The sequence below is a fragment of the Gossypium hirsutum genome, chromosome D04, assembly GCF_007990345.1.
Source record: "Gossypium hirsutum isolate 1008001.06 chromosome D04, Gossypium_hirsutum_v2.1, whole genome shotgun sequence".
In the NCBI taxonomy this organism is placed as follows: domain Eukaryota; kingdom Viridiplantae; phylum Streptophyta; class Magnoliopsida; order Malvales; family Malvaceae; genus Gossypium; species Gossypium hirsutum.
In genome coordinates, this window is record NC_053440.1 from 55302806 (window position 1) to 55318507 (window position 15702).

Genomic DNA, 15702 nt, shown 5'->3' on the forward strand with positions numbered 1-15702 from the left:
CCTTTTCTAGCCGTTCAATAGCCCCCCGCATAGTTCTTCTGAATTTCAAATAGTATTCAATATCCTCTCTTTTTTATTATCTAATAAATCACTTAATGAAAGTAGATTATCTTTCCATTCTTTTTTTTATTTCAATAATTTTATGATCCCTTCCCGAACCAAACATGAATTTTTGATTCATTTGGTTCTCGCACTCAATTATTTCTTATTTATTGAGAATTAATTCCAAATATATCTGTTTCTATTATTGGAAAGGGATATTCCTATTCCATACAATCCTTTCTCCATATAAGATAGTTTTATTTTGGCAACTCAATTATCATTTTTTTAGATTTAATTATTAAATTATTCGAAATTAATTATTGTTAGATTGACGGAAAGTTGATATCAGTTTTTTTCATTAATTTAATAATAAATTTAACTCTTTAATATTTACATATTCTATCCATTTAATCTTTAATATAAAAAATTCAACAAATCTGTCATACATAACTGAAGTAAAAGGTTTGCTATCAACTTAGAATTTAGTCTCTGTATTTTTATTTTTAGGAATTTAATCCCTCAACTTTTCAGATTTCGAAATTTAAGTTTAACTGTTAATACTGTTAAAATTACTTTGTTAAATTCAGGTCCATAACAATGTCATTTTTTTTAGTTACATTGTTACCAAATGAGTATTTATTTTATTTCAAAATGTCACACTAATAAATTTAACAATGTTTAATAATTAAACCTAAATTTCGAAACTTGAAAATAGAATGACTAAATTTTCGAGAATAAAAGTATATGGACTAAATTCCAAATTTGTGTAGAGTACTTGGACCCATGGCATAGTTTAACATTTTTTTTTACTTTTACAGGTTTAATATAAGTAGCTGTTATATTTGATTTTACATTATTAATATTTAATCAATTTTTTAAATATTATATTCTTAATTTTCGTAATTAACGTAAAATAACATTTTTATTTGAATTATTAAATATAATTAAAATATATTAACTTATCATTTCAAATATTATAATAGAAAATTTTCAGATTATAATTATAACATTTTTAACATATTCAATATGTAACATAGTTTTACTTTATATAATTAATTTAAAGTAATATTATTCAAAACAATAACTAATTAACCTTAATATTAATTCAGTGATAATTAAGATTATTGAAATTCTATTTAAGTAATAACTCTATTCTACTTCAACAAAATTAGTGCAACTTTTTGTATACGTCAAACTCTTTTTAACTAATAATTGTGATTTAACTTATAATTATAATTATTACAACTATTTTCCTATATTTTATGTTTAGAATTTTATTCAGGTAAGAACTTTGTTTTAAAATTAGCACAATTATTAATTAAATTATAATTATTTTTAAATGTGTAACTAAGTATTAAATTATATATTTTTAAATATATAATTGTGACACCATTTATATTATTATTAATAATAAAACATAAACTAAAAAATATAAACACTAAACCTTAAACCTAAATCTCACCCATCAAAACATATAACTTGCAGTAACTTTCAAGGGCAAATTAGTAAAATCCACAAGTTTTTCTTTTTCCTTTCCTAAAACGAATTTAGGAAAAAAAATTAAATTAAGAAATTATATATAACAGAGTACCCTCCTTATATTAATACACTATCTTAGAACTTAATTAGGATTACGAAAATTATATTAGTTAGAATTGAATTAGGATTATGAAAATTATATTTATATATATATCTATCTTAGTTAGAACTGACTTAAGATCACGAAAAGTATATCTAGAGTTCAATAGTTTCAGTTTAAAGTATAAGTCAAGGAAAAAGATGTCGATTTTTGTCAACAAACCAGTGATTGTTAGGGAAGTATTTGCTGACAATTTGGAATACGAGTTTATGTTAATTCAAAGTGCACTCAACAATTATCCTTTTGTTTCTATGGATACTGAATTTCCTGGTACGATTTTCAAACCAGACAAAAATATTGTTCAACTAGGAAATCCTGAAATCAATTATAGGTTCATGAAAGTTAATGTCGATGCTTTGAAGATCATTCAACTTGGTTTAACACTCTCTGATTCTGAAGGTAATTTGCCAGATTTTGGAACTCCTTTTTGTTATATATAGGAGTTTAATTTTAGAGATTTTGATATTGAAAAAGATTGGTACGATAAAGAGTCTATTGAGTTACTTAAACGACAAAGTATAGATTTGACGAAGAATAAGAAAAAGGTATTTATTCGAGAGATTTCGGCATGATGTTTCTTATTTCCGGGTTAGGTTTCGGTGAATTGACTTGGGTAACTTTTCACAGCGCTTATGATTTTGGGTTTTTGTTGAAGATTTTGACTCAACATCCATTGCCGCCTGATCTCAAGTCTTTCATGCGACATATGACTTATTACTTCGGTTGTAGGATTTTTGACATTAAGTACAATTTCAAGATTTTAACTTACATGGTGGGCTAGAAAAGGTGGCAAAAACTTTAAATGTGGCTCGTGTTGCTGGATTAAGCCATCAAGCAGGATCTGATAACCTTCTCATCCTCCATTGTTTTATGCGGGTTAAAAATATGAAAGCTTTTAAGCAATGTAACCAAAATTTACCAGCCTTAGCGTTGTACGGATTGGTTTGAATTAGAAGTATAATTTGTTAGCTATTCTTATTTCTCATATATTGTAATTATATTATTTTCAAATTTGATAGATTTGTCAAATACTAAAATTTACTTATCTACTTTATATTATTTTTATATAAAATACATTAATATAATCATTTTTTTGGCCACCAATAATATTATAATTGTATATTTGTACATAGCACAAATACATTAGTATTACTGAATCTTAATTAAATCTTGGGAAGGGGCCTATAGATGGCTGCTTACGTTTTGCTATAACAATGTCATTACAATGCCTTCAATTAAGTAAGACCTTGGGCAGAGATTGCTTTCTCTTTCCGCCAATTAAGGATGCCTTTAATTACTCTCCGATTTCCCTTCTTTCGGCGAGGCAAGGCTGAGAGAGGAGGTGTTGAAGGAAAAGGGGAAAGACTGGAAGGAGATTGATGAAAAGCTTGAAGCTATGAAGATTAAAGGGACAGTAGCTGTTACAGAGAAAGAGGGATGAGCAAAGGCAAGCTTCGGTAATGGCCATGACAAGAGCTTGAGGAAGAGTGACCCTGTTGAAGCTACAGCTGATGCTGATCATCAACCCAAAGGTCTCTTCAATTAACTGGATTTTCATTGCTTTATTTGTTGTTTTTCTCATGTTGATTCATTAGAAAGTGTTTATATATATTTGTCAAGTTCAGGGATTAACTTGGACAAAAAGAAAGTTCAAGCCCCCGATGTGATACAGTTAGATCAGGCCCCATAGTGATTTAACTCGAGCAATAACCATGCATCTTTTTCATCTCTCCTGCAGCCCTTATCTTACTGTTTGACCTACATGACCAAGTCCAAAGTATGGAGACTGCGGTTTGCGAAAGAGTCCGAGAACTTCTTGTGTCAAAAGTCCCTTGTATATGGAAGAGTTTGAGAACTTGGTAGTTATTATATTCACGAAGCATTAGAAAGCAACTAAACGTTGCTTGGTTCCAACCCCGTGAAATACCATGCCTGTTAGATCCCTCTGTTGAGTTCTGCTTGAGTTGTCAATTGTGTGTCTCAGCAAAATGACATTGCTAATTATGATCTTGTTTCCCTTATGACATCCAGTGCCGAGAAATCGGAGAATGGCCATGTTGCAGAGAATTGAAGATAGACACTGACAAATGCCAAGCATAGGTCCATAGAAAGGGAGAAGAAGAGCTTCATTTGAACTTTTTTGGATGTCTTCCAGATGTTGAGTTTTGGATGAGACTTGTTTTTTTTTTTTTTAATGTTTTGTTGTGATTGTTATTACTGTGAAATGCAGTATTACTTGGCATTGGCTTTTGTTAAACATGGTCTTGTTTGTAGCAGTGTTCTAGTTTTTTTTTTCCCATAGTTGCTCATGTTATTAGAGTTTTATTATTAAAGTTTTGTTTTCGTTCGTGTATTTGTGACCACGAATTGAGTTATAATTGTTTTCATTTATTTTTGTGCAAGTTTGAATATATTTTGATTATTAGTCTGATTTTGCTCTACAATGATTAATTTGGTTATAATTATTCGAATGCACTCTTTGTAATTGTAATTGTGACTGCATATGTAAAATTTTAAAAAATGATATTAATTACACTTTACGTTATGTTTAATATTTGATTATATCAAAATATAATATTTTTATAACTAATTAATTTTTTAAAATTTTAATTAAAAATTGAATATAAAGATTAAAAATAACAAAATAATAATGCTTTGCTAATAAAAGGTAAAGTCGTGCTTTTATTTAAAATTTATTTAATAAATAAACTTTAGGGGTTAGTGGATTTTTCATCAACCATTAACGATAGGTGAGTATTTGAAAAATAACACGAGCAAAATGGATTTTTCAACAAAACGCAAAAGGGCTGACAAAATTGTGTCTCTTTTACTAAAAAAATAACAAAAGAAAACCATGAGAGATGAAAGGAAGATAAGGTAGAGAAAAAAAGAACTTGCACTTTTTGAATTATTATTATTATTATTTATTAGATAAATTACATAGATAGCTGCCCAACTATGAGAGTATTTGTATTTTAGTCACTTAACTTTTCGATTAAGTCACTAACCACTAATGTGAATTTTTTTTATTTGCATATGATAAATTAACTTTCAAATGTTTACGCATTCTATCAATTTGGTTCTAATCCTAAAAAATTAAACAAATTTAGCTCCCAATGTTTAAACATACTACCAATTCAGTCCAAATTTTTGACCGATATTCTCAACTCAAGGCCTTGATCTCTTAATAAGAGAGCTGAGATGTCCTAAACCTGAGTAGGGGATTTAAAATTTAATCTTTGGGACTCGAACCCTGTTGCTCTCCACTTTTGACCGATCTCTTAACCATTAGGCTACGATTTACTCTTGTTGATTTTTAAAATTCTAATTTGGGATGTTAGAACTTTTTTTTTGTTTTGGGGGGTGGGGGGCTGGTAGTTATGAAATTTTGACATTTTGGAAAGGTGGGAAAAAATAAAATGGGATTTAAAATGTAATCTTTGAGATTCGAACCCTGATTCTCTCCACTTTCAACCAAGCTCTTAACTATTAGGCTACGAGTTGACTCTTATAATTTGTAAAAATCTTTTTTTTTTTATGGGGGCCTGGTAGTTTTGACCTCCTGTTGTGTCATGTGTGTTAATTTACCTGGGGGGTTTGACGACCCTTTCACTACGCTTTTTTACTATAAAACACTTCATTCAACCTACATTATTCAATCACTAGTAAAATAGGTTTTAATTTTTGAGTTTTAGGTTCCAAGAATGGCTGGTCCCAAGTATCCTTGTCCTTATCCTCCTCTAGCCTATCAAGGTCCCCCCGTGGTGCCACCACCTCCGCATTATGCTGCTCCACCTCCACCGGCTACTGCTCCACCTCTGAGGGCTGGTTTCCTTGAGGGCTGTATCACGGCTTTGCGTTGCTGCTATCTAATTGGTGAGTGCTGCGGTGATTCTTCCATTGACACTTGCTGCTATCTAATTGGGGAGTGCTGCGGTGATTCTTCCATTAACGCCGCGAGCGGATTACCTTTGTAATGTATAATGGAGAAAATGTTTTTTATAACGTATAAATATCAGTGGTTTTCATTTTATTTTGTTGTTGACGTGTTTTTTTTTTCATCGAGAGAAGAGTGCAATCTTAAAAATAAGAGGAAATTCGGAAGTGTTATCGGTTGAAAAAGATTCCTTGTATTTCCGTAAGAATAAGATTTTAATTAATGTGTATTTGTGTTTGATCATCTATGGTTGGGCCCACATGTTTTTCATAATTTGACTTTTTTTTTGCCTTGCCATGACGCTTCCAAAGGTTTTTCCTTTTCCTTAACGGCCTTTCTTTATTCGATGAAACTGGAATTAAACTATAATGAAATAGAATTGTAAATCATATCTGTAATAAGGCCCAATTGGCCCAGACTATTTACAAGACAAAAAATGGGCCGTCCAGGCCCAATAGTCCAAAACCTAGCCCACCTAGCATCCTAAACTTCCCAAACCCTAGCCCCATGTTCAGTTCAGCGCCGCAAGCCCCTACAACGCGCTCCGCCTCCGACAACTCCAATCGGCGCATGTTTCAGAGCCAACTCCCCCGCGCATCACCCCCCTCGCCGCCATGAATCTCGCGCACGCACGTACCTGCAACAAGCGAAGGAGAGGAGCAAAAATCGGGCCAACCGAATAGATTTTTTTAGATTTATTTTTCTTTCCCATTTGCGGCTATAAAAGGCCAATAATTTCAGTGTAAAATGGGGGGAAAGAGAGGGAAGAATACAGAGAAATACAGATCAAATTTGGTTTTTTTTCGAAGGTGTTTTTTTGCTTTACTTCGTAGAGTTCATTGTTTTTTATTTATATATATTTTTTATTTTCTTTTATTTTCTTTTATTTTCATTTTATTTTTCCTAAAACAGCAAAGAAAAGAAGAAAAACCTACCTTTCGTCGAAGTCGCTGTGCCACCGCCATCTCCGTCGCAATCGGAGCTTTGGTGAAGGCTTAAGGCCGAACGGCAGCGGCGGCGGCAGAGAGAATAAGAAAACCCTAGTTGGGGTTAATTTGTCTTCAAAGAAAAAGAAAGCAAAGTTTTTTTTTTAAAAAAAAAGGAAAAACCTTGTTTTTATTAAAACTACCGAATGGCGTCGTTTTAAATGGCCAGACCCGCGCGGTGACCCGACCCGGAGGGAAGGATCCGCGCGTTCTGGCCTTAAAGGGTAAATTTGCGGTATTGGTCCCTTCAATTTGTGAGACACTTCAATCAAGCCTATTTTGTTACTTTTTTTAAATTTAGCCGCATATTTTAATTTTGTTTCGATTTAATCCCGTGCTGCGCAGCGTTTAGGAGGGCGGGATTAATTTCCCTTTTGGTCCTCCATTGTTTCCTGCGCATTCAAGATTGGTCCTTTTTTAATTTATTTCGAATTTGCCCCTATTTTTTCGTCTTTTGTTCAAATTAATCTATTTTTTAGAATTTTTTCTTTTTTTTTGTAATTTGTTTTTTAAATTATTATTTATTATCATTATTATATTATATATTATCATTATTACTATTACTATCTCTACATTCATCCACATGCATTGACTTTATATAATATATATATATGCATTTTTTATATATAGTATACACGCATTGTTTTTTTATATGATATATATATATGTATATGCATTTTTTTACAGTACACGTCTACCTATATATTTTATACATATGTTTTTATTTTTTTCTTTTTTTCCTAACTTCTATATATTTATATATACTTTTATATTTTAGTTTCAATTTTTTTTTACTTTTGTAAATATGTATACTTATGTTTTTATATATTATTCTTCATAATTTTTTTTTACAAACATATATATATACATTTTTTTGAATTATTATAAACATTTTTTTATTATTCTATATATTCCGTTATTTATATACATATTGTACATATATGGGTATTTAAATATATACATATACATATTTACACGATTTTTCAATACATACATACTTATACATTTTTTTATTTTGTAAATATATACACATATACATATTTTTGTATTTTATCTTTCTTCACGATTTTCAAATACATAAACATGCATTTTTTAGTTTTTTTTATTGATATATTCCATTCAATCTTTTTATGTATCCTTGTACATGTGTGTCAAATATACGCATGCACATATTTGTGAATTTACTTGTATATTGTACTTGTATATATATTTTGTAAATACATACTCATATATGTTTTATATTAAAGTATTTGTATCATATTGTACATTAATTTTTTTTAACATACCCTTTTTGAAAATATAGTTCGGTTTTAACCATACATCAAAGTTATTTTCTTGATTCAAAGGTTTTTTTTGAATAAAAGCAATATTCGAAGTTTGGGATTTTCAAGGGAAATTGAGCCCTAACGTATTGGGTTCCGATTTTCTTTGTAAGCTTAAATTACCGAGAATATTCTTTATTCAAAATGCATAGGTATAAAAATCATTTTTGGGAACTTAACTTGTTGTGCCCTAACGTATTGGGTGTGGCATGTTACTTTCTCAAAATGAAGATTTTCACATAAAATAAAGTGATATTCAAAGTTCGGGGATTATGAGGAATTGTACCCTAACGTATTGGGACTCGATTTCTTTACATGACTGGAACAATTGATTATACTTTTTCAAATTCCATCATTTGAGTTGATTTCAATTTTTTTAAAAAAAACCTTCGACATTAAGACATTAAATAATCAATTTGGTACCGATTTTGGGCGTTACGAGGGTGATAACCCTTCCTCATGCGTAACTGACTCCCGAACTCATTTTCTCAAAATTCGTAGACCAAAATAGGATGAGCCGATCACACCTTAATAAAGGATCGGTGGTGACTCCAACTTTATTTTTAAAGTCGACAACTAAATTTTTGTTTTCAAAAAAACGGTTTCGACAATATCTGTAATAAGATAATTTTAACCTCGACTCAAATCACAATTATAAAAACACAAAATAAAACCAAATGAATAAAAAGTCCAAATACCAAGTCTATTTACAACAAACCCAACAGGTCCAAATTACAAAAAATCCTAGTGGCCCAATAAACCCAAAGTCTAAATATCTTTTCTGAAAAAAAACCCTAGCCCCATGTGCGCCGCTCCTCCTCGGGCGCACCGCTCGCACCTCGTCTCGAGGTCTGACCTCCCTCCGTTGACCATGCCTAAAGGTGATTCTTTTATTTTTATTTTTTATATATTGTACATGTGAAATGCAGTATTATTTGGCATTGGCTTTTGTTAAACATGGTCTTGTTTGTAGCAGTGTTCTAGTTTTTTTTTTTTTCCATAGTTGCTCATGTTATTAGAGTTTTATTATTAAAGTTTTGTTTTCGTTCGTGTATTTGTGACCACGAATTGAGTTATAATTGTTTTCATTTAATCCTTTCTCCAAAAACTCCACTCTTTCCTTAATTATCTTACACATAATTTGTTTTTGATGACTTTATTTTAATATAATTCTGTACACCTATCATGTATATATATATATTGTCTATATAAACCCAATGCTTGAATTTGCTGTCTGATTCTCTTTTCAATTTCATAATCTCTAAGACCTCTTTGATGGATGGGGTTTATGAACCATCATTGAATGGTCAATCCCCACTCTCCTTACAAGCCATTATCTTGGCTTGATTTAAGAGTTTTCTATATAAACGAGTTTGAGAACTATGATTCAACTTCAATTCTCAAATACCTCACACTCAACCATGTCCCATTAATTCCTAGTGCATTTCTTGAAGTAAACGGTGATACATATGGACCCTTCTTCGAAGGGATCGGGTTGATAAAAGGATCCAAGAAGCCATTTTTGTGAGCACAGATAATATAAGGCTTTTTAATAAGGATACTCTTATACTCTATGGGGTTATAGAGTTCAATAATTGTACTAAAGATCCACTTGGAAGTGACCAAACTTGGAACATGAATTGTGAAAATGTTATGTGTTAAGAGTTGTGTGATTCAAATTCTAGGATATTGTGTGCAAGTCAAGTTAAAGAAAATATATTTTCTTTCCAGAAGATTTAGTATTTATTAGTATAATATATTTAGCATTTATTAGCATAGTTTATTTGACCTATTAATTTAGCCTTATAATAGGTTCTTTTACAACATTAGAGATTAGAACTCAAAACACATTTAGAGAATTCTATGTTTACATTTTGAGGGTTCTTTGTTTTCGGGTTTTTGGGATTTAGTTTTTATCTCTATCTTTTGTACTCTTCTTTCTTTTGCTATTATAGTAAAAATATCTTTATCCGTGGTTTTTTTTATCCTCTTTGGAGGAGTTTTTCCGCGTTAAATTTGTCTGTTCGATTTCTCAATTTATTCCGCTATTTTTTTACTTGTTGCTTAATCGGGCCGATCCTAACATTATGAACAAACTATCAATTGAGGTCCATGTCGTAATATCTTTCATGGGGAGTCCAATTTTATTAACTAGAATTTTACGGATGAAACGAAAAAATGCGATTCAATGCCGATGGTGGATTCGATAGCAGAGTATAAGGCAAATGAAGGTCATAAAAGGGTTACTTCTTTGCAAAAAATTGATACTATTTTAATCCCTTTTTGTCACTTGGAGTTTTAATAATTGACTATATTCATCTTAGACACATGCTCGTATCTAATAAATATATTTTGCAAATATCGAATTAGGGTTACGAGCTATTATGGTTCAATGTTAGTGCATGTGGGTTTTGAAATTGGGTTTAGCTATTGTGTTGGAATAGGGATAACCGGCACGTTACGTTCAAAGGGGATTACTATAATTTGACCATTTATTTTTAGCTTCAAATATACCATAAGTCTGTAATCTTTGTAAATTTAGAATTTAGAATTTATTTTTTAGATTTCAAAACTCAAGTCCACCTGTTAATTCTGTTAGAATTATTTTATTAAATTCAGATCTATTATAATATCATTTTTTTAGTTACATTATTACCAAATGTGTGTTTCTTTTATTTCAAAAAAAAAATTTATCAATTCAAATATTAGAATAGAAAATTTTCAAATCATAATTAAAGCATTATTAACATATTCAATATGTAACATAGTTTCGCTTAATTTAAAATAACATTATTCAAAACAATAACTAATTAACCCTAATATTAATTTAAGTGATAATTAAGATTATTAGAATTCTATTTAAGTAATAACTCTGTTCTACTTCAATAAAGTTAGTGCAACTTTTTGTTTACGTCAAACTCTTTTTAACTAATAATTGTGATTTAACTTATAATTATTACAACTTTTTTCCTACATTTTATGTTTAAAATTTTATTCCATAAGGACTTTGTTTTAAAATTAACACAATTATTTTAATTAATAATTGTGAATTAAATTATAATTATTTTTTAATGTGTAACTAAGTATTAAATTATATATTTTTAAATATATAATTGTGACGCCTTTTATATTATTATTAATAATAAAACATAAACTTAAAAAAATGTAAATACTAAACCTTAAACCTAAATCCCACCCATCAAAACATAAAACTTGCCGTAACTTTCAAGGGCAAATTAGTAAAATCCACATGGTTTTCTTTTTCCTTTCCTAAAACGAATTTAGTAAAAAAAAATTAAATTAAAAAATTATATATAACAGAGTATCCTCCTTATATTAATACACTATCTTAGAACTTAATTAGGATTACGAAAATTATATTAGTTAGAATTGAATTAGGATTATGAAAATTATATTTATATATATATATATATATCTATCTTAGTTAGAACTGACTTAAGATCACGAAAAGTATATCTAGAGTTCAATAGTTTTAGTTTAAAGTATAAGTCCAGAAAAAAAAATGTCGATTTTTGTCAACAAACCAGTGATTGTTAGGGAAGTATTTGCTGATAATTTGGAATACGAGTTTATGTTAATTCGAAGTGCACTCTACAACTATTCTTTTGTTTCTATGGATACCGAATTTCCTGGTACAATTTTTAAATCAGAAAAAAGATTCGTTCAATTAGGAAATCCCGAAGTCAATTATAGGTTCATGAAAGTTAATGTCGATGCTTTGAAGATCATTCAACTCGGTTTAACACTCTCTGATTCTGACGGTAATTTGCCAGATTTCGGAACTCCTTTTTGTTATATATGGGAGTTTAATTTTAAAGATTTTGATATTGAAAAAGATCATTACGATAAAGAGTCTATTGAGTTACTTAAACGACAAGGTATAGATTTTACAAGGAATAAGGAAAAAGGCATCTGTTCAAGAGATTTTGGCATAATGGTTCTGATTTCCGGGTTGGGTTTCGGTGAATTGACTTGGGTAACTTTTCACAGCGCTTATGATTTTGGGTTTTTGTTGAAGATTTTGACTCAAAATTCATTACCGCCTGATCTCAAGTCTTTCATGCGACATTTGACTTATTACTTTGGTTGTATGATTTTTGACATCAAGTACAGTTTCAAGATCTTTAACTTACACGGTGGACTAGAAAAGGTGGCAAAAACTTTAAACGTGGCTCGTGTTGCTAGATTAAGCCACCAAGCAGGATCTGATAGTCTTCTCATCCTCCATTGTTTTATGCAAATTAAGAATGCGAAAGCTTTTAAGCAATGTAACCAAAAGTTGCCAGCCTTAGCATTGTATGGACTAGTTTGAGTTAGAAGTATAATTTGTTAATTATTCTTATTTCTCATAAATTGAAGTTATGTTAATTTCAAAATTAATAGATTTATGAATTTTATTCTAAATTTTACTTATCTACTTTATATTAATTTTATATAAAAATACATTAGTATTATCGTTTATTTTTGCCACCAATAAGATTATAATTGTATATTTGTACATAGCACAAATACATTAGTATTACTGAATTTTAATTAACCCTAGGGAAGGCGGCCTATAGATGGTTGCTTGCGTTTTGCTATAACAATGTCATTACGTGCCAAAGTTTAATCACACCTTCAATTGAGTGAGAGCTTGGGCAGCGATTGCCTTCTCTATAATTAAATTGCATAATCATTAATTTATTCTTTAATATTTATATCTTTTATTAATTTATTTTTTAGAGTTAATTTTAGTCCTAAATCTTTTAAAAGGAATTTAATTTAACCATTAAAATTTTAGAAATAATTTACTTACTTTTTTATAAGATAAAATACACATAAATTATCATATTAACTGTAACGCTAACATAATTAGAAGATTAATATTTTAGGTACTACTTTGTTAAACAAAATATTTAACTTCCTTTTAAAGTTTAATGAAAAAGATTAATTAAAAAAAAGGATAAATTGAACCTATCAATTAGCTGCCATAATACAATAATCATGGTAGTGAAATCCCATTGACCATTACCAATGGAGAAAACTATGATATTAGCCTGGATTTTGATTCTCAGCACCGCCATGGCAGTAGCTCGTTGCCAAGATTATTACTCCCATGCCGGACCATACGTTCCACCTCCACAAAAAGTAACCTATCTCCACTTCTTTTTACACGACGCTATGAGCGGCAACAACCCTAGTGCAGTCCCCATAGTCAGTCCAAACATCACCACCTCGACGGGCTTCGGCGGCGTGATAGCTTTCGATGATCCACTCACCGTTGGCCCCGACATAACATCAGAGGTCATAGGGAACGCTCAAGGCCTCTGGGTGTCGACAGGCAAAGACGTTTTGACTCTGATGGCGTACTTGGACATCGGGTTTACGAAAGGTGAATTCAACGGCAGCTCTATCAGTGTTTTGTCGAGGAATCCAATTACCGAATCGGAGCGTGAGCTTGCGGTGGTCGGAGGGAAAGGGAAGTTCAGGATGGCGAAAGGGTATGCACAACTCAAGACTTATTCCGTAAATTTCAAGACTGGCGACGCCATTGTTGAGTATAATGTGACTGTAATTCATTATTAAGATGATTATCTTGCTAGTTTTTTCTTCTTCTTCTTGTATGGATTAGGAGTGATTGTTTATTCCACCAATAATGTTGGCCCCCTGTTGCTTTCGTTAGGTTTGAAACGTGTCAGATTTTAGGGACTTGATTGTTATAATATTTAAAAGTTAACCCATTTTTAGAAGTTATTTTGCAGCCTGATTTCAGCTGATCTAACTTTCCTGCCTGTGCTGTGTGGTGTTCTCGAGAGGCATATAATGCAATTTGGGTAGTCGGATATATGACACTAAAGGAAGCCATTACAGGTGAGAAAAGGGAGCTTCAAACCAAGAGATTTACGCCATTTTGTAACAACAAAAACACATTTGTTCAGCCATAAATATAGAATACATTGGTTATATCTGACCTTAAAGATGACCTAAGAATTTGGTATGGTTACGGATGTTTAACTTTGCAGTACCTAAATTCATCATTTGAGGTCTCAAAATATCAACTACAAACTAGACTTACAAAAACCCAAAAGCATTCAAGAAAATTCCAAGTTAGACATAGACTATAGACTATTTTTGACTAAATTAGGATTGAAGGGAGAACAATAACCATCTACTGTGAAATGGGACATTTTTGCCCGGGCCCATCAAAAAATAAACCAAAAAATAAAATAAAAATTAATAATAATAATAACAGGCCCAAATAAATAAATAAAACTAAAGGCCCAGCGTATGGCGGAGTCCTCGCCGATGACAGGTGGCCGGTATGGCGGTGATCGCCGGAGCCTACCCGATCTGACCGACCCTACCCGGCCTAGAGTTTGCGTGTTTTCGCGACCAATGAGATATTTGCGATACTGATCCTTCCGCCTTTTGGGCTGTTTTCATTTAGTCCCAATTTCACTATTGTTTTTATTTTTAGAGATTTCACCATTCAGTTTTATTCTGCTTTCAATTAAGTCCTCAGTATGTTGATAGCTTGAAGGAGGGACGCGTGTCCTGAGGATTGGGATAATTCTCTTTGGGTCCTTGCTAGTTTTCGCGCTTTTCATTTCGGTCTTTTATTTATTTATTTTATCTTAATTTATCCTTTTAATTTAATTTAGGTGACTGTTGGGTCCTTTATTTATTTTAATTCTTTTATTTTTTTACTTATTTGCTTATTTATCATCTATTTACTTTTTGTTATATTCAAATTTTTTTATTTTCTCTTCATCGAACATTATTTTATTTATTATTATTATTATTATTTTTATTTATTCATTTTTTACTCCTTTTCATACATATATATATATATACACTTAGGAATTGAAGTATATACGTGTTTTTATGGATGCATTTTTTTTGCTTATTATTGTCTTTTATTATTTTATTTTTATGTTCTTGTTATTTCTTATTATTTTATTTCATCATTTTTATGTTCTTGTTATTTCATTATTTTTCTTATTATTTTTAGCATTCTCATGTCATGTTTGTTTATCTTAATCATACGTTTTCTGTTTTTATTTCTATTTTAAGTTACCTTATTTATTTTATTATTACTACGATTCATCAGTAATATTAATATTATTATTATAACTACATTAGTATTATCTTAGCATTCCACTCATATAACTATTTTATACAATCATGCATTATGTTTAAATATAATTGACCGTTTTTATATTATACCCCAAATAAGATAAATACACATTGTTTTTAAATATTACGTTCGTTATTATTTAATAAAGAAATTTTAAAATTAAGGCAATGTCCTGTATTTGGAGATTTGAGAAGTCGTGCACTAACTTACAGGGTTCGAGTTTCTCCTTAAACCTAGATAACCAGACATCCTTTTTTAAAATTAAAACACATGAGATTCAAATAGTAATTAAATAAAGAGTAAACTTATTTTCAATGATTCGAGACGTCGTATCCTAACTTACGGGATACAACATTTTTGTTACTTCGAGATAAGATATCCTTTTACACTGTATTGGTTTATTCAAGTGATATTAATAAAAAATAACATTATTACAAAATGGGATCATGTTTTTCAAATTCTCTTCAAAATTTTAATTCTCGACACTAAGACATTAAGTAATCAATTAGGTACCAATTTTGGACGTAATGAGGGAACTAATCCTTCTTCATGCGTAACAGACTCCCGAACCCACTTCTTGAATTTTGTAGACCAAAAATCATTATTTTAGTAAATTAAACCTTTTATTAAAACGATCA

At 30.4% G+C, this 15702-nt stretch overlaps 2 protein-coding genes and 1 long non-coding RNA gene across 3 annotated transcripts; 2 read left to right on the forward strand and 1 right to left on the reverse strand.

Annotated features, from left to right (window-relative positions):
* Positions 1-5937: 5937 nt before the first annotated feature.
* LOC107898563 (uncharacterized) lies at positions 5938-7047 on the reverse strand. The gene is made up of 2 exons (XR_001684448.2): positions 6554-7047; positions 5938-6255 (listed from the first exon to the last, which is right to left on the reverse strand). It is a non-coding gene; the product is annotated as an uncharacterized lncRNA (long non-coding RNA).
* A 4383-nt stretch (positions 7048-11430) lies between these two features.
* On the forward strand, positions 11431-12259 carry LOC107898011 (probable CCR4-associated factor 1 homolog 11). The gene has a single exon (XM_016823572.2). The coding sequence runs from the start codon at positions 11450-11452 to the stop codon at positions 12257-12259; it is 810 nt and encodes a 269-aa protein (XP_016679061.1). The 5' UTR covers positions 11431-11449.
* Positions 12260-12830: 571 nt separating this feature from the next.
* On the forward strand, positions 12831-14057 carry LOC107898561 (dirigent protein 4). Its single transcript, XM_041090987.1, has one exon. It carries the CDS (start codon positions 12961-12963, stop codon positions 13510-13512), a length of 552 nt encoding a protein of 183 aa, XP_040946921.1. The 5' UTR covers positions 12831-12960; the 3' UTR covers positions 13513-14057.
* Positions 14058-15702: the final 1645 nt, after the last annotated feature.